At 46.0% G+C, this 21715-nt stretch overlaps 2 protein-coding genes across 2 annotated transcripts in view; both read right to left on the bottom strand.

Moving 5' to 3' along the window:
• Positions 1-5603: 5603 nt before the first annotated feature.
• Positions 5604-6991, bottom strand: LOC132569925 (actin-like protein 7A). The gene has a single exon (XM_060236361.1). It carries the CDS (start codon positions 6930-6932, stop codon positions 5709-5711), a length of 1224 nt encoding a protein of 407 aa, XP_060092344.1. The 5' UTR covers positions 6933-6991; the 3' UTR covers positions 5604-5708.
• Positions 6992-17715: 10724 nt separating this feature from the next.
• The window catches only part of SPMAP2L (sperm microtubule associated protein 2 like), a 41488-nt gene continuing 37488 nt past the window's right edge, over positions 17716-21715 (bottom strand). Inside the window, exons 8-9 of the mRNA XM_060236359.1 lie at positions 20385-20557; positions 17716-17897 (exon numbers count right to left, since the gene is read on the bottom strand). Of these exons, the coding sequence (XP_060092342.1) occupies positions 17783-17897; positions 20385-20557 (288 nt within the window). The 3' untranslated portion in view covers positions 17716-17782. The remainder of the gene's footprint in view (positions 17898-20384; positions 20558-21715) is intronic.

Genomic DNA, 21715 nt, shown 5'->3' with positions numbered 1-21715 from the left:
ATTTGTTTGTTATAATCTTGAGTCGCACATAGTTTCCCCAACTGCCTTAGACCGTGCTATTGTAAGAGGGCAGTCCAGGGAAGGGGGAAAGCATGCAGTTGGCAAGGGTGCCAATCCTCCAGGGGTCTCCCAAAGGAGGACTTTGGTCTCTGTGATAACCAGGTGTTGGGTTGGCAGAGGGCCTAGAGGCCCCAGAACTGGAAAGGGGGATTGGGATTCCTGTTCCTAAATTGAGCAGGTGGTGGCAGCTCACCCAAGTGGCAGGAAGATCAGCTTCCTCCGTCCCGGACCAGGGCAGCCTTATCTACCACTGAGGCACAACCCCTCCCCAATTCCCTTGATAACATGAGCTTGATCTCCAAAGTCTGCATTAGTATTATTGGCTATTTTCCTTAGGAGAGTAATCAAGAGAATTAATGCAAACTACCTGTGATAATCTCCCCCACCTCACCAAGCTCAACTGTACTGTTTAGGCAAAAACCTGGCTTCTGAGTTGCAAACAATAATTTTAACTATTATGCAAATATAGCAGGTAAATAACGGAGCCCCACACATTGCTTGGTATGAAACGATTTACTTTGACATCAAAGCAGAACTTAAGCCCCAAAATGACGAAGTTAAAGTTTTCCTCATGCAAGCCGTTTTTATTCAACCCCAAAACAAGCAGGCAAGCCTCCCCCTTATCTACTCCACATGCCCCTCCTTCCTGTAATTTCTAATATTTTCCACTCCGCTGTCTCCATGCCTTATCAGCTTTAACAGAAGCTTCTCTGGGCCTCTCATCTACTTTTACAACCTTCTATCCACACCCATTTGGGCTGTGTGGCCTCCAACAGTCACTCTAAATGTTGCATCAGACATTCTTTTTGCTTTTAAAGGCAAGAGCATATTTTCATTTATTATTATAGGGGTATTCATTAATTATTCAGGGATCCCTCTTCACAAACACTGAACAACATAAATAATACAAGCAGGTGGAAAGTTAGCAAAATCAATATGAAGAACTGTGCTGACTTTAACAGGAGAGGGGTTAATTAACCAGGAATAGGGGGGTGTCTGAAGGGGGAGCAGTAGTATGGCTACCATGACAAGAACAGCAGATACCAAGTTCACCAGCAGATACTAAGTTCATCCACCTATGCCATACTTTTGCAAAACTGGCACATCTAGTACAAAAAGATAATTTATAGGGGCGAAACTTGAGGAACCACATAAATGTGGTTAGCACTTGATGTCACTAATCAAGGAATCAGAATTTGGAGAACACTCAGGCCTAACCTAAATGAATTCTTCAAAGACCATTCCAGTGTTATTTTCCTTGGAGTACACTCAGATCTAATACAAATGAATTCTTCAAAAGGATCTGCCACCATTATTATTCCTTTGTGTGAGGCTCTGGACATTAAAAATAGCAGCAAGCGGGTTGTGGCCTTTGACTTATCACTAATTTTTTTAAAGTTATACTATTGCAATCATGTGAAAGAAAAGGATCAACAGTGGTCTGATAAAGGAACTACCTACACAATCTATGCTTTGCTTAGACCGTTCCCTTGCAAGGGCTGCTGAGTGTGGCTAGAAGGCTCTGCTTCTGGACAATTCCAGAATGCTCTGGGGGGATTTTGAGAGACTAAACAAAGAATCCATAGAGGACTCAGTGAAGACCTGGGATACTAAACTCTTGGAGGAAAGGGGGTACAGACAAGGTCACTCTCTGTTTTACTCTTCCTTGCTCAAGTAGAACCCTGTATACTTTACACCAGAGCAGGGAGAATTCAAGAGTGTGGGAAATTCACCTCTGTGGTGGCATTTGCAGAAAACATATGCCAAATCTGACCAAGAACAACAGAGTCCATTTGAAGGCCTGTGAGGTGGGGTTGAGCAGCAAAGAATTCTTCTTGGCTACCATCAGATCAGCTGAATCACAGCCAGCACGATTAATTTAAGGTAATACAGTAAGTGCTGAATCCAAGCTTTGAGCCCCAGGTTCAGGGACCATGACTCAGAGGCAGAACATCTGTGCTGCATGCAAATATTAGGTCTCAGGAACATGAATCTGCCTTAAATTGAATCAGACCACTGACCCATCAAAATCAGATTCTCTACTCAAACTGATAGTGACTCTCCAGGCTCTCAGAGGTTTTTCACATCGACTGCTGCTAGATCTTTTTGTTGGAAATGCTGAAGATTTGACCAGAGACCTTCAACATGCAAATACTCTGCTGCTAAGTCATAGCCCCTCCCCTTGCTTGGACAGAATTCCCACATTCAGTCTCCACTATTTCCAGACAAGAGGATCAAATAGTGGATGATCTGAAAGATCCCCGCATGAGACCATGGAGAGAACTGCCGGTCAGATTAGATTTGGGCTGATTCCGCACTCACCCTGCTCCAGGACAGGCTTCTGTTTCTGTGCGGAGCAAGCTGATGATTTTGCACCAGGGACCATGACTCAGAGGCAGAACATCTGTGCTGCATGCAAATATTAGGTCTCATTAGCTCAAGGCACTGCTTGTTACCTTAAAAGCCCTTTGTGAAGTATGAATCACATACTTAAAGGACTATCTCCTCATGGTAGGAACCCAGATGGCAGCTCCATCTATACCAGCGGCTTCTTCTAGTCAGGCAAGTAAAATCTGCCACAACCTAGTTTTTCTTGCGAAACTGTTCTGTGCCACCCTCCTGGTTTTACAGAGCTGTGTAAAACTGAGCTATTCCGGAGGCTGTTTTGAGGTAGATAAAAATATTTGCAGGTTTTATTCTTTTGATGTGGTATGGTGTTATTACTGCACTTACAAGGGGTTTGTGTTATTGTGTCCTGCTTTGGTTCCCACTTCAGGACAGAAATGGTTTTTAAGTATTTTAAATTACTAAATGAACAAACGTGGGTTGGATTGTGAAAAGCAAGGATGTCACATTGGTGACTGGGGCCAGAATTGATTATAAATTCAGGAAGAAGTATCAATTAAAGTTTAAAATAGCTTTGCTTTGCAGCAGATTTTTTTTTGTTGGGAATATTTCATAATTTTAAGAAAACCCTCCAGAAACTAGCAATGTCATACTGAACAATCATGGAAGCAAACGTCAAACGCAATGACACTGAGAAGAGACCAAGTATGTGAATATCTGGGAAAATGCAGATAGGAATACATGAAGGATTCCTTAGCATAGAGAAATGCCCCCCACCCTAGAATTCACCCCAGTAGTAGAAGTAGTAGTCAGTGTTCCCTTTAAGCTGTGAGCAGAAATTCTACTTTGTGAGCTCCTGCATAAATTACCGTATTTTTTGCACCATAAGACTCACTTCCCCCCCAAAAAAAGTGGAGGGAAAAGTGTGTGCGTCTTAAGGAGCGAATACTGCAAAAAATTCGCACAAATGCCTCTAAATTCACACAAACAGCTCTAAAAACTAGGTGCGTCTTATGCTCAGGTGCATCTTATGGAGCGAAAAATACGTTTGCTCTGGAGCCATTTTTCCTGAGCTAAGACAAAAATGTGTGAGCCAGAGGCTAAAAAAACTGTGAGCTAGCTCACACTAACTCAGTTTAGAGGGAACACTAATAGTAGCAGCAGTTTATTGTATATAGCCATTGGCCATCACAAATTCGGTAAAACCTCAAGGAACATAAACAGACAAAACCTTAGTGGTTAAAATGGCTTAAAACATATCAAGCTACAGTTATCTAAAAAGCTGTCTCTTTCAGTGCTACCTTAGATCTCATCTTCTTTGCTGAAAAGGCAAACAAGGAAACTCTATAATTCAACTATGCTTTGTCCAAGGTGGGGGAACCCAGCTACTAATTGTAGCTGGCAGGGAGGAGGGGGCTGGGGGTAGAACAATCAGGCCCAAGCACAGGACACTTAGGAGTTAATATATGCAAATAGATCTGGATGAAGCAGAACAATGGTTGACTATCAGTTGTCCCTATAGTGTGAGAGAAGGGAACAGCCAAATGGCTAGAAAATATTCTCTTCCTTTTGCAGCAGAAAGATCTGAACAACCTCAGTAGGGGACAAATTCGCTGGACTCAAAGAAGAAGCTCTCTTCCATCTTGCTCTTCTCCTTGTAGGACCACAAATCATGAAGGGCTATGTCTTTACTTAGAGACGTCATCTTGTCCACATGGTGAGTGATAATGGGGAGAAGTCCCTCCCCATGAGATCTGAGGTAATAATGAAAGCCAAACTATTTAGATAACAAAAAACTTGAGAAAAGCAAACCAAAATGAACAAAATATGGAAGTTAATGCAGAAGTCCACCCCCATGAGATCTGGGGTAATACTGAAAGCCAAACTATTTGGATAACCAAAAACTTGAGAAAAGCAAACCAAAATGAACAAAACACAAAAGTTAATACAGAAAATGAAAAACTCATACAAAATATGCTGTTCTAGATTATATTAAATATTTTGTCAGGTTTTTTCCCCTATTTTCTGTATTAACATATATTTTGTTGTGGTTTGTTTTTCTTAGCTTTTTTGATTACCTAATTCATTTTTAGTTGGGAGTTTTCCCTTTCATTTTTCTTTTGAACTCTAAGCTACTGCCACTTCAAATAATACCAGCCTCTCCTAATTAAACACAATGCAGAATAAGTATCAAGTACAGAGAACATGTTTCACCTTCTCTTTGTACCCTTGTTCAGCCTGAAAGCCTGAGCAGACTGTGTGTTCTTTTCATTCATTTATTAAACTTTATTATACTTTGAACGTTTGAAGACTCATCTCTGGAAACACATCATGCTTATTTGCTCTTGCTGTCTTAAGTGTGTTATCAGGGAGGGACAGCAGTAAGCTCACCATGATTATGCCATTTTTGTTTATCTTGGAAGATGGTGTTAAGACAAATTTGCTGAATTTCACATCTGAAGCATGCATTACTGTCATATGCTCTCCCCTCCCATAAGGCCATTAAGTCCAGAGTGTAAAATTTCCCAATTGCACCATGCGGTTGCAGGTCCTCTTTATTCAAACCCATTTCTGGGTATTTTCACATGGGGGTTTTCCTGCAGTTTGAGCTCTGAACTGCAGTGGTTTCTCGTTTCTTGTAATTTCTCCATACAGTTTCAAACCACCTTTGATCCAATTTGAAAAAAAAAGCATGGAGAAATGATGAAGAAACCCTAGAAATGTAACAAATGGAAAACAATGTTGTAAGGAAGCTTGGGGAAAAAATCACTGAAGTTTGGGTGGATAGACCGTTTCCTTAGAAGATACATAGGATCAGTCTACAGCCACTACATTTTTGAAGGATACACAGTTCTCCTATGTTTTTTATCCTCACAATAACCCTGAGGTACATTAGATTGCCAGATTGGCCCAAGGTTTGTGGAAGAGTGGGCATTTGAACCAGAGTCTTCCTGACCAGATCCAGCACTCTAGATCCCGTGTGCATTTACTCAGGATAAAGTCTAACTGAATTCAGTGAATATAATCCCAGAAAATGTACATGGGAAGCTGGCCTAAATCACTTGCACAGGAGAATTTTATGTGTACAAATCTGCTGCCCCTTCTATATGCCACTTGTGTCAAGAAACAGAAGACCACTTTGTAACTGCGGAGTACATCAACTGATTCTTTAATGTAAGAATAGAAGGTAAACCAGTTCTTACAGAGCAATCGATATTACGGGGGTTAAAAGAACACAGGAGATTTCATCAAGCAATCTGCATCTTGCTGAAGAGAGAGAGAGTCATCTGTTTGATGGGTACTCAGAAACATTTCCTGTAGATGTAAAAAGGACCCCGTTCCTCATATTCTTTTCTGTGAACCCAGAGCTGCTGGAAGGCTTTGAGGGATGCTAGGATGGAGCCTCCCGTCCATACAGATGTTTTTCTTTCAGGGGAAGCTATCAAAACGGGTTTATCATTCGAGCATATCTTACTTAGTTCTTTCTGAAAGCGGTCAGAGAAGCCTTTCATGGTGGTACAGCCCCCACACAGCAGGATGTTGCTCATCAGGTTCCTCTTGAGGGTGGCATCACACTTGTTGAGGCTCGTCACGGTCAGGAGAGGAAGGCCCAGCTGCTGCGAGTTTATCAAGGACGGCTTGAAGAGCATTTCAGAACACATGAATCTCTCTCTGCCAATACGGACTACTTGCCCGTCAGGAAGCTCATATTCAATCTCGTGTTTCCCAAGAGGTGCGGCGGAGTCCTGCTGAAAGTCCAGTGAAGTGAAGCAGTAGTTCTCTTTGATGTCTTCTATGGTCCTCCAGTCTTTCTCTGAGAACAGTTTCACAGACTCGTTTAATAATTTCATGAGGTATTGGGTGACATCGGACCCGGCGTAGTCCACCCTTTCTGTAATGCTTGGTAAAGTGTAGCCTTCATAGATGGGAACAACGTAGGAAACACCATGGCCGCTTTCCACAACGAGGGCCGATGTCTTCCCGTAGGAATACATGGACAATCTGGACTGGTAGGCGATGTGCATGGCAGGGGTGCAGAACGTCTCAAAGAGCATCTCTGCATATTTCTCTCTGTTGGTGGTGGGACTCAAGGGAGGGTCTGACACCAGGACAGCGTGTTCCTCAGGCCGAATCTTCATCTCCTTGTGGAAAATATACTCCCATATGTCCTGGATGGTATCCCAGTCCACTATTATTCCATGTCTCAAAGGGTTGACAAACTTCAGAGGTATTCTGGCATCCTGAAATTCTTTGCCGACAAAAGTTTCTTTCCTGTTGTCTCCTGTTTTCGCTGTCTCCTGGATATGCTTACCCACAGTCGATGAGATCACGTGGGCTGGCTTCTGCTCTCCGGCAAATCCACACTTGCAGGACCCAGTCCCGATATCAATGACGACAGCTCTGGTCTCTTTCACAATCATCTTTCGCGACGTCTGTCCCTCTTCCTTGGGCTTGGTGCTGGGCTTACCTATCAGCCCTTTCTTTACTGGCATAGAACTAGAACTGGCATTCCCTATGCTTGACATTTTCTTTCCAAGTTCTCCTTGATTCCCATTCTCTGGCTGGTTGCCATGTTACATGGTAAGAATGCACAAAACCTTGATGATCTAGGCACTGTGCATTATGACATCACCAACATGCTTGCTTGTAAACTGGAAGAGGAAAAGGCCATAGATCACATCTCTGTAGAGAGGAGTTGGGGTTAGTTACAGGAGATAATTGCTACTTGTGCTCAAATCTGAAGTAGTTGTATGTATGGCATAATGAAGTGATTGTGTGAGGACAAGGGGCAATATGGTGAGCAGTTAAGGAATGGGATTTCCATACAAGTGTCCGCTTGTAGTTAACATATTCTCCAAATTGCCAGTTCACTCAGAACTGAAGCTTATATACACTCTCCCATATGGTGGTGTAGGGAGACAGGGAAAAGGTTCTTTCTTGTCCCTGTAGAAGAGCTGTAGGAGGCTGCTGAGGAAACAAATAGAAGATAGCAGTGGAGAAATGGAGATCTCTGAATAGAGGGAAAGAAGAATGTTGTCTGAGGAAAAGGAGGGGTTTTTTTGTGTGTGTAGAGAACAGCTGAAACTTCCTGAGGCCTATTACAGGCAACAACACCACAGAATGCCAGCCAATCAGCATTCAGCAGGACTGGGCGGGGCTTTGGAAAGCCTTGTGAAGAAATGTGCTCCTGTGCCTTCAGGAGGAAGCAGTAGTGGGTTAGACTGTGCAAAGATCAGTGAAGAAATAAATTGGCCAATTTTTAAAAAAAGTTTTTGTGCAAACGCACAGGTGGAGCAATGGGACGACTTCTGTTTTCACATTACAGAGCAAGGCTAGTTTTAGAGTAGCCAACATGGACACCGTGGCACTGCTGAGGTTCATAAACAACCAGAGCTGAGGAATGCAGGAAAAGGCAGACCGAGTGTGAGAATCTGTCTATGGATGAGTTAAAGGTCCTCCTAGTGAATTTATGTATCCTAGCAGGAGCAAGTGCATCATCTACACAAAGTCAGCCCGTGCCGGGGGCATCAAGCAGAGATTTGGTTCAGGGAGTTGGAAAGACAGTAGCTACAAGCAGAGAAGGAAGAAAAAGAGGAGTGTTCCCATGAAAGGGAAGTGGAAGAGAGGCACCAGAAACTCCAGACGCAAGCCTGGGCCAGAGACGTTGAGTTTCGGCCCATGAATGCAAGAACTGGAGAGGAAGGAAAGACTATGAGGTCTAATCCTCTAAATCCCAGAGCCAGGAGGGGAAGGTCTCTGCCTCTATGCCCTGTGATTGGCCCTCCAGAGGAACTGGTTGGCCACTGTGTGTGACAGGATGCTGGACAAGATGGACCACTGGTCTGATCCAGCAGGGCTCTTCTGATGTTCAAACTTATGAGGCAGAGGCAGCCTACAAACCAAAGAAGCTGAAGGCAGAGGGTCTCCTATTTATACCTTTAGCTAATAAATCAAAGGAATAACTCCTGTATTAAAAACTAATGGAGGAACTTTCTTTGGTGACCAGCTGGAAGTTTCAGAAGAGAAGAATGCAGTAGCTCACCTCTGCACATAGGGAATATGCCAGACCAACATAACATCAGGGCTCTAGTCTCTTCTCTGGTTTTCCACTGATTGACAAACACAATTCAAACTATAAAAGTTTTCACGCTTGCATTCATCCTGTGTTACTGTTGTCTGTACCATCCTCCCCTCCCTCTGCTATCTCTCTCCCTTTCTCACGATATATAGGTGGTAGTTTCCTTGGGGGCAGGGATCTGGCTTTGCTTATTTATGGGTTTCCTTTTTTTTTAATAAACAAACTTTTATTGTGGTTTGCAATAGTACATAGTCATGGAGATGTTATTAATTCAATGTACAAACAACTAACAACAACAACAAGTTAAACAATAAAACAATACACTAATTAATAATAAACAGTTGACAAAAGTACGTTGGTTTCCGTGCATATGAAGACACACTACTAAGCTACAGGAAGAGGGGGAAGATTACAGTTGAAGAATTTCTTTGTATACTGTATTCCTATTGAAGGAGTTAACATACCAAGGTTCTGTTTCAATTTTTTCTAGGATTGGGGACCATTTGGTCACAAATTGTAGATAAGATTCATATGGTTCTGTTTGTTCTAGATTCGAGGTGATTTTGTCCATGATCAGATGATCCCAGATCTTAGAGAGCCAGGTGGCAGGGGTAAGGGTTTTAGAGTTTTTCCACCTTTGGGATATGACTGACTTAGCCGCAATAAAGGAGGGTTGTCATGAGGGGCCGCTTGTGTTCAGGTATTTGGTAGCGTGCCATTGGTTAAGGAGGATCAACTGGGGGTCCAGTCAGGGGTGAAATACCAGTCAGGTTGAGTATTTGGTATAGGGTTGTTACCCAGAAGGTTTGCATCGTTGGGCATTCCCACCAGCAGTGGACGTAGTTCGCTACCTTGCCACATCCTCTCCAGCAAAGGGGTGAGTAATTGGGGATCATGTGTACAAATTTAGCAGGGGTGTGATACCATCTGGAAAGTGTTTTAAAGTTTTGTTGGAAGATATTTAGGGATTTGGTTTGGAATGCATCTGTCGACCAGATTGATTCCCATTGTGTGGAGGTTAGTTTTGTGTTACATTCTTTGTGCCATGAGTGTGTATATTGAGGGAGTTTGGCAAAAGCAAGGGGGAGTAGGATTTGGTAAATTTGCGAGATAATTCCTTTCTTCTCTTTAGTAGGTCGTGTAACTAGGGTTTCAAATGCTGTGTGTGGGCGTTTCATTCCCTCTTTGACTTTTGGGCTGTCCATTAAGTGCAGAACTTGGAGGTATTCAAACTATGGTAGTGGGGTGTTAAGATTTTTTCCCTTAGATTATCTCTGGAAAGTAATTTAGATTTGGACGTAATGTTTGTGAAATATTTTAGGGTAGCTTGCCTCCATGTGGGGAAGGTGTTTGGGAGATGGGCTGGTTTGAACCAGGGTTGGCCAAGGAAGGTCGAGATAGGAGATATGTTCAGTGCTAGACGGTGTCTCAGTTGGTCCCATGTTGTTATAGTGGCCTTAAGGAATGGGTTATTTGCCATTGTGGTCTGGCTGCTTTTTTGAGCCAGATGAATTCAAAGTATTTGCATGGAGTAATGTGGGCTTCTTCAATGTTAGTCCATGCTGGGGAGGGGTTGTTATATAGTATTCTGCACATGTCCGACAGTATATTGGCCTGGTAGTACAATCTCACATTCGGGACTGCTAACCCGCCTTGTGTTTTCGATTTGCTGAGAACAGCTATGTTAAGCCAGGGCTTTTTATACCCCAGATAAAGTCTAGAAACATATTTTGCCATTTGCAAAAGGTGAGTCGGTGACAGCTTGAGGGGTAGAGCTCTGAAGAGGTATAGCAGCTTAGGGAAGATAAATGATTTTACCATGTTCATTTGTTCTAACCAAGAGAGGTGGGTCATATCCCATTGTTTTAATAATTAGAGATTTCTGTGAATGATCTGTCATAGTTCACCTTGGAAAAATGCTTCCATTGGAAGCAGGAAGCAATGGAAATATTTCCAAAAGCTGGGGCTTTTTATAGCCCCAGATAAAGTCTAGAAACATATTTTGCCATTTGCAAAAGGTGAATCAGTGACAGCTCGAGGGGTAGAGCTCTGAAGAGGTATAGTTCACCTTGGATAAATGCTTCCATTGCAGGAAGCAAATTAAGTATTTGTGTCCATAGCTTCGACCCACTGGTAGTCATCTGATGTGTGTTTGCGTTTGTGGCAGTAGTTTGATGGGGGTACAGCACCGTTTTGGCTGGGTTAACCTTTAATCCTGACAGTGCCCCGAAGGTATGAAATATTTGTGTCAACTCTTCCAGGGATTGAGTTGGGTTAGATAGGAATAGGACAATATCATCGGCAAATAGGTTGATTTTAAAGGTATTATCTTGGATGTTGATGCCACGATCTTTATCAGATTGGCGGATTATATTGGCCAGTGATTCTATTACAAAGGTGAAGAGTAAGTGGGATAAGGGGCATCCCTGCTTTGCTTGTGTTTTAATTCAAGTGATTTGATATTCTCAAGAATGTCATCTCTAAGTTTTTGATTTCTTTTTTTACAGGCTGCACTTAAAGAGATGCATTTTCCTTGTATGACCGCCTTCACTGCATCCCAAACAACTTCAGACGGTACTCCACAGGAGGAATTAGATTTAAAATAATTTTGAATTGGGTTTCGATTTCTTGACATGCATCTTGATTGAATAAAAGAGATTTATTTAAAACCATGATGCTGTGCATGTTTGTTCGATAGTGAGGTTTAAGGTGCATTCTATCCAGGCATGGTCGGATAGCATTCACAAACCAATGTCGGTGTGTAGGGCTTTAGGAATGAGGGAGTCAGAAACTAGAAAGAAGTCAATTCTCATGAATATATTGTGCCTGGTGGAGAAATAGGTGTAGTCCTTGGATCCCGGGTTTTGTAGCCTCCATATGTTATTTAGATGGAGCTGTTTTAGGAGATCCTGTAGCCTAGTTGACTTGACATGTTGTTTAGGCACTCTGGTATAGGACCTGTTTAGTTTGGAATCTAGGATCATATTAAGATCTCCCCCTATGATTACGTGTCCTTCTTGGAAAAGAGAAAGTTTGGTAAAAGTATTTTCTATGAATTGATATTGTGCCTCATTTGGAGCATATAGGGACACTAGCATGTACTGCGTTCCATTTAGGGTCCCTTTTAGAAATATGTATCGTCCTTGGGGATCTATTTCTGAGGCAGCACAGTGAAATTGTGTGTTTTGAAAACAGAATAGCAACTCCCCTGGATTTGGAAGTGCCTGAGGCTGAGTATCGCTTGGGGAATTATTTGAATTTGAGAATGGGGGAGCCTTGTGTTTTTATGTGGGTTTCCTGTACAAAGAGATCAGGGCGAAGTTTAGATAGGGCAGCTGTGATCTTCTTGGCTTTGATTTTGTTGTTTAGGCCTCTGCAGTTAAGCGAGAGAATTTTAGTGTGGTTAGCCATTGTGGGGATGGAGTGGGAGAGAATTTTTTTGGGGGGGGTGGCTTCAGAAACGTCTGGTGGACGAGAGGTCTTAGACAAACAGGAGACTCTGTGCCAGGGAGAAATCTTACTTGGGTGTGTGGTCCCCTACAAGGGAGAAACTCCAGGCGGAGGGGAGGTCCTAGACAAGGGAGAGACTATTGGGGGGAAATCTTACTCAGATGGAGGGTCCCATACAGGGGCGAAACCTCAGGCAGAGGAGATGTCTTAGGCAAGGGAGGGACCTCATACTGGGGAGAAGCCTCAGGTGGGAAGTCCCATACAGGGGAGAAACCTCAGGCAGAGGAGATGACTTAGGCAAGGGAGAGGCCTCATGCTGGGGAGAAACCTTACTCAGGTGGGGAGTTCCATACAGGGGAGAAACCTCAGGCGGATGAGGTGTCTTAGGCAGGGGAGGGACCTCGTATTGGGGAGAAACCTTGCTCAGGTGGGGAGTCCCATGCAGGGAAGAAACCTCAGGCAGAGGAGATGTCTTAGGTGAGGGAGGGACCTCGTACTGGGAAGAAACCTTCCTCAGACAGGGGGTCCCATACAGGGGAGAAACCCCAGGCGGGGGATGTTTTAGGCAAGGGAGGAACCTCATACTGGGGAGAAACCTTGCTCAAGTGGGGGGTCCCATACAGGGGAGAAACCTTTGGTGGAGGAAAGGTCCTTGATAAGGGAAGGACCGTGTACTCAGAAGAAACCTTAGTCTGGTGAGGTCCCATATCGGAGGGAAGTTCCGGGTGGAGGAAAGGTTCTCAGCAAGGAAGTGGTTTCATATTGGGGAGAAATCTTACTTAGGTGGGAAGTCTCATACAGGGGAGAAACCCCAGGTGAGGGAGTTTTGACCCAAGGAGGGGCCTTGTACTGGGGAGAAACCTTGCTCAGTAGGAAGGTCCCATATGGGGGAGAAGCCCCGAGTGGGAGAAAAGTCTTAGGTGGAGGAGGGATCTGGTGTTGGGAAAAATCCTTGCCCCAGGGGGATGTCTTGTATAAGGGAGGCACCCCGAGTGGAAGGATGGTCTTCGCCAGGGGAGAAACCTTGTGCAGGAGTGATGTCCCATACCAGGGATAGTTCTCATACAGGGGAGAAACCTCAAGCAAAAACATAAAGATTTGTAGCGAAGAGAGTTGGAGGGTATCCCCAAGATGCACGGCAGTCAACGTCTTGGCATAAGGGAAGAGGTGCCTTTTTACTGTCTCTATACAGGATCGTTTGCAAAGTTGAAAGGGGGGCCCATTAATCAGGTTTGGCACGCACCAACAAGTCCAGAACATTGTGGCGATGGCTAGGTGCCTATGGCATGCATTGGGGGAAAGGGTTGAGGGTGTATACCACTGCAGAGGCCACCTTTTTGGACTGACCTTAGAATACAGCAGTAATTGGCAGTTGGATTAGAGCTGCTGGCAGGCAATTGAGGTAGCCTGGATTTGTTGTGGTGGTGAGCATATACATAAGGAGCATTTGCAAAACTTTCAAAATAAAGTGCGTCTATAGATAAAGATAAAAGCAAAATTAAACTTAAAAACAAAACAAAACAAAACACACATTTGAGGGAGATCAAAGTGAACTCCCATAGGTCCAGTTTCATAGTCTGCTCTTATCTAAGAGTGGACTATGTTATTAAATAATTCTTCAGCTCTCTATAGTGGGTATAATGAAGTCCTCAAGCGGGCGGAGGTTACAAGCATCGAGGCATTGCTGTTGAAGACGCAGCTCCGCTGGGCAGGGCATATCTCCAGGATGGAAAACCACCGCCTTCCCAAGATTGCCCTGTATGGCGAACTTTCCACCGGCCATCGAAATAGAGGGGCACCAAAGAAGAGGTACAAGGACTCCTTGAAGAAATCCCTTGGTACCTGTTGCATTAACCATCACCAGTGGTCTGACCTAGCCTCAGATCGCAAAGCATGGAGGCACACCATCCACCTGGCTGTCTCTTCCTTTGAGAACGCACGCATAGCTGGTCTTGAGGACAAAGGAGATTGAGGAAGAATTGTACTGCTACAGCACCAACCCCAAATCAGACTTTTCTCTGCAGCCACTGTGGCCGGACCTGCCTGTCCCGCATTGGTCTTGTCAGCCACCAGCGAGCCTGCAGCAGTCGTGGACTACTGCACCTTTCTTAAATCTTCATTTGCGAAGTCAAGCCGAGAGATAGTGGGTATGGAGGGGGGAAACACAGGGAGAGTTCCCTTCCCTTCAAGTGGAGAACTGGGTTAATAAAATAAAACTCAAGTGGGTTAAGGCTATTGGCGTTTGTTTCAAACCATTAACTTAACCTAAACGGATGTAAACTTAGTTTAGTAAAGTAATAATGCAGCGACCACAGAAGGATAGTAAAGAAGTACTTCCCAGTCAGGGTTCAGTGGCAGGCATGTGTCTTGCTGTGGAGCCTCTCAAAGGTGGTCGAAGTTCTGTCTTCCAGGAATTCATTTGGTTTAAGGCCCGGGAGTTCAATGTTTAAAGCCAGTAGGAGTTGGGCACCGGAGTCTGCATCGGATGCCAGGAAGCGTCTTCCCTGATGGACAACAGCGATTTGTGTGGGCGTTTGCCAGCGAAAGCGAATGTTGTTATCTAGAAGTCGGGTGATCGTGAGTCTCAGTGTTTTCCTTGACTGGCGAGTCTCGGGGGACAGGTCCAGCAGGACGGTGATCTTGCAGCCTTTGAAGGTAAGTCCTTTCCCTGTCCAAGATAGTTTGAGGATGGTTTCGCGTGTGTGAGCGTCTGGGAAGGAAGCCAGGACGTCTCTCGGACGTGTTGCTGAGCGGGTGGTGATGCGGTAGGCTGTGTCTACCAATGGCGCGATGCCATCTTCGAGCTGGAGGGAGGTGGCTAGCCATTTGGCGAGGAAGGAGCGAATATCTTTGCCTTGTTCTGCGTGCTCAGGGAACCTGCAAAATTTGAGGTTCCTCTCTTTTAATTTATTCTTGAGCACCACGATTTTGTTGCGTGACCAGGCTTCAGTCGCAGTGGTCACCATTTCAAATGCCGAGTTCGCGATCGTGGCCACATGAGTCAGTGTCTCATTCATGGCTCTTAGCTGTTCCTTGACAGGGTCACTGAGAGCAGAAATGTTAGCGGCAATGCTCGATTCTAGTCTGGAGATCGATGCCAGGAACTTGTGGGTGGTGAGGATTGGAGCGTCTCGAGGCTCGGTGGTTCCTTCACCCACCATGTTGACTTCAGACTCACCGCGGTCAGGTCTGGTTTGTGGAGTCACGCCGGCTAAAGAGTAGGAGGTCATCGAATGTGTTGTTACTGATGGTTGTCCTTTTTGGAGTTTAGGATTGCCCATAGCCTGGGCTCAAGAAGATGTGGAGCGATTTTTGAGGACTAATGCCCAATTTGCGAGGAAGGGTTCGGGAGCTAGCTCCTTAGGCATCCGCCATGCTGCGAGCCTCGCCCTGCCTCCATTTATGGGTTTTCTTATGGCACCGACACGTAAGAAAAAGCATCACCATCACCACTACCGATAATCATGGTTTGGGCCGTATCTCAGAATTCTTCATTTTCTTCCATTTTTAGCTTTAAAGTCATCCAAAGTGGCTTCTTGGCCATATCATACGTATGGCAAGTTTGAATGGAGAGGTTATCTTGTGTGTGGCCCCCAAAACCATACAGTTCCCTTATTTGAGAAGCCTGTCGAAGTCTGAACTGGTGCATGTCCTCAAAGGACTTTCCCTGTTTGACTTTAAAAAAAACAATAACAGCTGGGAGGTGTTCAGCCAGAGCAAAGTAAATGTAATAATGATTAAATGACAGGGTCTCCTGTGATTGCGTTTTGTTTCAAGTTGTGTTGACTACCACAGCCGTTAGAAAGAGGAAATTTTTAAAGAAGTAAATAAATACATCCACACATGAGATGTTCACTATGGCTGCTTCTGCATGGATGTTGCTTCCAAACTGGAAATTTTTTTGAGCATTCATTTGCATGACATCTTGTGATGGTCCACTTTCGAAGTGTTCTCCTGCTTTGCTATGATCTCTCTTGAAAGAAAGGAGCAGATTGGCCATTTGCTTTACTGGGGTGGGAAAGGCAATCCTGGTGAGTATCTGCCCTGGAGGGCCCCCTGCCCAAAGCCTTCCCCTGTCGCCCTGGTGGAGCTGGTGAAAAAGAAGGGCTGGTTTTTATATCCCGCTTTTCTCTACCTCAAGGAGTCTCCAAGCAGCTCACAATCACCATCCTTTCCTCCCCCCACCCCCCCCATCTGATGGAGCTGAGAGAATCCCAGGAGATCTCCAGCCACCACCTAGAAGCGGGCAGCCCTATTGAGTATTTTTGAGAGGGTGTAACCCCAGGCCCAGCCAGCGCTGGCGCTAGGGTGCCTAGTGCCTTAGGCAAGGCGCCTTCCCGCCCCCCCCCGACCCACAGGCAAAGTGTGCCCCCACCCCTGGCCCTCCCTTTCTACAGGCACCAACCTTGCCTTGTCATCTGACCTAAGAGGCGGTGGGGCAGAGCTCCCTTCAATGGTGGCAGCCACGCTGAGTGCCCCAGAGTGGTGGTGCAACCTGGCTGCAGGGGCTGCGATCCGGATATCCAGATTGCCGCCACATCTGCCACCTTTGCCTCTGCTGCCTCCCTCCTGCACGATTTAAAATGCACGTGAGGGAATGGGCTGAAGGGCTTGTCCATCAGCTGATCAGCAGGGCCTTTAACTGTGAGTGGGAAGGGGAGAGGCTCTCCCTTCTTCACTTACTCACTGGCTACTCTGCCACCGCTCATCCCCAGTTCAGTGCCCCCCCAGGCTGCACCCATAGGCAACCACCTAGGGCAGGAGTGTCAAACTCATTTGTTATGAGGGCTGGATCTGACATACATGAGACCATGCTGTTCCAGCATCAGGCCGGGCCGTGCATTTTTCTATTTAAGATTAGGTAGCAGAGATATAAACTTTATAAAGGGCACAGCCAAACACAATGCTTTAAAAAAAAAACTTAAAACATGCTTAAAACATTAGCACTCATTGGTCTTAAAGGTGCTTTCGTTGTATCTTTTCCATAAGATCCAGGGAACTGGGCAAAGGAAGCCTCTGCTCTTTCTATCCTTCCCCAAGGGGCCAAGAGGGGGAGAAGCTTCAGCCAATAGAAAGAAGAGAGGGTTGGCTCAGTAGCTCTGCTGTGCGACTGAGAGAGCCTGGCAAAGCAAGTTTTGTCTCCCCCCCTTCCTCCCCAAGGGAGGAGCCTCAGCCAATGGAGAAAACAGAGACTTTGCTCTGTGGCTTGTGTGCAATTGAGCATGCCTGACAAAGCAAGCTGTTATGCAGAAGGAAGCAGATGACAGCCAGTTGCTTGGGGGCCTGATAGCAGCCCTCCAGGGGCCTGATTTGGCCCCCGGGCTGCATGTTTGACACTCCTGACCTAGGGTTGCCTAATGGATGAGCCAGCCCTGGGCCCAGCCTATTTTCAAGTACCATGGAGCATTTGTGCAGAGGGGTATGTGCCTTCTCAGTTTTGGCCCCACAGCTGTGGAATCAACTCCCAGAGGAAATGCGGGCCCTGCGGGACATTGAACAATTCCGCAGGGCCTGCAAAACCATCCTGTTCCAAATGGACTTCACCAGCTGATACTACTAAATTGCCAAGTAAACTTGCCGATGAATAGCACTAAATGTATTAATGTTTTTAGAATTTTATGGATTTTAATTTGTCTTCAAATGTTATTTATTATATAATGTATGTATTGAATTTTATGCTGTTAGCCGCCCTGAGCCGCTTGGTCGGGGAGGGCGGGATACAAATAAAATGTGACTGTGACTGACTGACTGTGTGAAGGAAACAAAGTCAAAGAAGCAACCACTGCTCTTCGGATTTAATGACTGGTAGAGCTGGCAGGGACCGTTACACACCTCTGGCAAAAGGGCTCAGCGCAAAATGGGCTCTGCTAGCTTCTTGATCCGCTCTGTACAGCGCGCGTTCTTAGCTGATTCCTTTACCGTGAAAGCTTCTGGGTTGAATTGTACAACGTCGGCGGAGGCCCTGTGAAAGCAAAGGGGGAAAGTTGAACAGCTATCCGTCTAAACAGCATGCCATTTTACCAAGGGGGCTTGTAATATTAACAATGAAATTTGATTTGGGGGGTGGGGGTCATACCTATTGGGTGGGGTTATTTATTTTGGGGGATGTTTATGTACCCTTCCTTTCCCCCGGCACAGTCAGGGCCCAAGGTGGCTCAGCAACAACAAATACAATACCAAAAAAAAATGAAGAAATGATCACCTGTTGGAAGAATTAAAACTTATTAAAAGTGGATAAACTCCAGCCTGCATATTGAACCTTCAGACTGCTCCACAAGCTCTGTTAGAGATCTATTTTATGGCCTCTCCCAGGGTTGTCAGCTCGGGGTTTGAGAAATACTAGGGGTGGAGCCTAGATAGGGACCTCAGCAGGTATGATGCCGTAGATCCAGTCCACTCTCCAGAGCAGCCATTTTGTCCAGGGGAACTTGTCAACTGGAGAACAGCTGTAATAGCGAGAGATCTCTAGGCCCCACCTTAGGGATGCCCCCCAGTGGAAGCAGGGGTCCCCTGCTGACAGCCACCACATCTCTACCACCAATCAACCGGCTGGTAATGGGAAGAATTACCCCGCCCCAAGCAAGGGAGGAACACCCGACATTTCAGTGATGTGCCTACGTGACTTCAACGTGAGCCGGGCCAAAATTGAACATATGAACATTTGAAGCTGCCTTATACTGAATAAGACCCTCAGTCATCAAAGTCAGTATTGTCTACTCAGACTGGCAGCGGCTCTCCAGGGTCTCAAGCTGAGGTTTATCATGCCTATTTGCCTGGACCCTTTTTTTAGTGGAGATGCCAGGGATTGAACCTGGGACCTTCTGCTTCCCAAGCAGATGCTCTGCCACTGAGCCACCATCCCTCCCCACTTTGGCCTTTGGACAAAACTTTATGGTAGAAGCTAATTCTACCATAGAGTTTGTGCCCAGAAAACAGAATGTCACCCTGAGGTACCTACATGACTTCTGGGTCACACTGGAAGTCATGTGGGCTTGTCACTGAAACGTGTGATGAAACTCCCAGCTTCCGGTAAGATCACTCACCATCCCCTACTGGCTGCCTGCAGGGACCTGGCAAACCGACCCCACCCGGAGAATGGCAACCCTAGCCTCTCTGGAAGGACCCTGGGGTAGACATCTGCTTCATCCAGCAGCCTGTTCCACAAGAGTGAAGCAGTGACAGAAAATGCCCAAGCCAGGGGACTGCTAGGAGACCATGTTGTGATGAGTGCAATTTCTGTACTGGCTTCATATTGGTAGAGGTGGTTCTTCAAGTATGTGGGCCTCCAGGTCATGAAGGGCTTTAAAGGTTAAGTCATCCCAGGAAGCCCTATACCCAAACCTTGAACTGGGCTCTGAAACAAATTGGTAGCCAGTGAAGTGATTTCAGGACCAGTGTAACATGGTCTAGAGCAGGGGTGGCCAAACTGGCTCGGGAGCCACATGTGGTTTTTTTCACACATATTGTGTGGCTCTCAAAGCCCCCACCACCCCACTGGCCAGCTTGGAGAAGACATTTAAAGTTGCTTTCTTTTCACGTCCCCCCTCCCCGTTTTCCTTCCTTTCCACACACCCCTCCCTCCCCATTTTTCTTCCTTCCTTCTCTCAAACATCTGACATTTATTCTATGTGGCTCTTACATTAAGCAAGTTTGGCCACCCCTGGTCAAGAGTCAGATGGCTCTTGATAAGAAGAATTGGTTTTTATACCCTGATTTTCATTGCCTGAAGGAGACTCAGAGTGACTTACAATTGCCTTCCCTTCCTCTCCCCACAACCGGCACCTTGTGAGGCAGGTGGGGCTGAGAGAGTCCTGAGAGAACTGTGACTGGCCCAAAGTCACCGAGCAGGCTTCACATGGAGGAGTGGAGAATCAAACCTGGTTCACCAGATTAGAGTCTGCCATTCTTAACCACTACATCGCACTGGCTCTCAAACAAATAGGCCACCTCATTTTGCACTCACTGAAGTTTCCAAGTTGTCTTCAAGGGCAGCCCTATACAAAGCGCATTACAGTAGTCTGGCCTCAAGACTACAATCATAATCACCATCTCAGTAATACCTGCATAGCCTCTGCAAGCAAAGAACTGGGATATGGCACAGTGCAAAGAGCGTAAGATAACTTCAGTGAGCCAAACCAGAAAACATATGTAGCTACCTTATACTGCATCGGATTATTGGTCCATCCAGGTCAACATCCTCAGCTCAGACTGGCAGCGGCTCTCCAGAGACTCAGGCCAAGGTCTTTCACATCACCTACTACCTGGCCCTTTTAAGTGGAGATGCTGGGGATTCAGCCTGTGACCTTCTTCATGCAAAACAGGTTCTTCCCCTGAGCCAAGAGGGAAGGCAAATCTGCCACAACCCTTTCTTCCTCATCGCCAGTGGGGATCAGGTGCCCAGCATGAACACAAGCAGAACCCATAAACTGAATCATCCCAGGAAGCCCACCTTCTGGGAGGCTGAGCAAGTGCCTCAAGTCTCGGGGAAGCCATGGCTTTCTTTGCTGCCCATGTCACGGGCCACTCGGCATTACGGTCAGGGGCGCTCTTCGAGGTCACTTTAGGCCTAGCGAGTTCTTCTAGTCTTGGAGTTGGGATTGCTTGAAGGGCGGCCTGGGTTACCTGCAGAAGGGCGCATTCATTATTGAACAGCCTACCAGCTGGATCAGTCCGATTTGCATTTGATAAATCTAGTTCAATGTAGGGATGCAGTCCAGTACATCTGCAGCGACGCTAGGAGATTATACAAGTTCATCACTAGGACGCTGTTATGTCCTGGAAAAACTCCCCTGAAAAAAAGACCTCGTCTGTTGTCCTCCAACACATTTAAGCTGTCTGAATGCTCATCCAAGCTGACTATCTAGAGACCAGGCCCCTTTGGCTGGCTCTCTCTACACTGGCACTGCAGGGCTGGTTCTACAGCTAAGCCACTCAGGCACCTGCCTGGGGCACCACCACGAGAAGGGCACCAATACACTGCAGGGTCTCAGCTCATTTCTAGAAACCAGTGGCACTGGAGGGACTGACGTCCCTTCCTATGCGTGTACGGCTGCCTTGTGGGTCCAGGCCAAGCACCCGAGGAGGTGAAGGAAGGGATGGGGTGGTACATTGCACGGGGCAGCAAAATTCCTTGAACGAGTCCCATATCGTTATCTAAAACAGGGGCTCCCATCCCCAGTCTTTTTTGGCATGTAGGCACCTTCAGAATTCTGAAATAGGATGGGGAGCACAACCACAAAATGGCTGCCACAGGAGGTGGAGCCAACCACAAAATGCCACTCTTAGGTATGCATAATTCTAATGGTAGCTCTTCAGCATTTCAGTAGAAAATCTGTTTAGCATGAACAGAAATGAACATACTGTGCTGTCTTCAATACACACAGCTTACCTTCTGTCACATAGTGGAGACGCCTGTGCTGTGGTGACTGGTGCTGCCGAAGCAACACTTTCAAAGATCTGCATTGCCAATCAGGTCTCCATTGGCCAATCAGAAGCCATGCCAGACAAAAGCCCCATCTGGCCCCACCCACTTTCTAAAAATACTTGTGCCAGGCAATTGGGCTGAGTTGCAGAGAGAGAGAGAGGGAGGGAGACAGATTTTGAGAGAGACAAAGAGAGAGACACGAAGAGAGACAGAGAGGGAGAGAGAGACGGCGAGACAGAGACAGAAAGAAGGCTAGGAATAGGGCAGAAAGAGCATGATAAAATTTGCCTTGCTGCGTGCTCCTCCTGTCTGAGTGAGCACTAAGGTAGCCAAGTCCCCTCACCTGTCTGGTAGGA

Source organism: Heteronotia binoei, chromosome 4 (genome assembly GCF_032191835.1).
Source record: "Heteronotia binoei isolate CCM8104 ecotype False Entrance Well chromosome 4, APGP_CSIRO_Hbin_v1, whole genome shotgun sequence".
Classification (NCBI taxonomy): domain Eukaryota; kingdom Metazoa; phylum Chordata; class Lepidosauria; order Squamata; family Gekkonidae; genus Heteronotia; species Heteronotia binoei.
The sequence above is the reverse complement of the archived record's forward strand: the minus strand, read 5'-3'. Positions and strand labels throughout refer to the sequence as shown.

What these genes read in the sequence shown, in the direction of transcription:
- LOC132569925 (XM_060236361.1), bottom strand. Translation starts at nt 6,932, where the DNA reads ATGTCAAGCATAGGGAATGCCAGTTCTAGTTCTATGCCAGTAAAGAAA.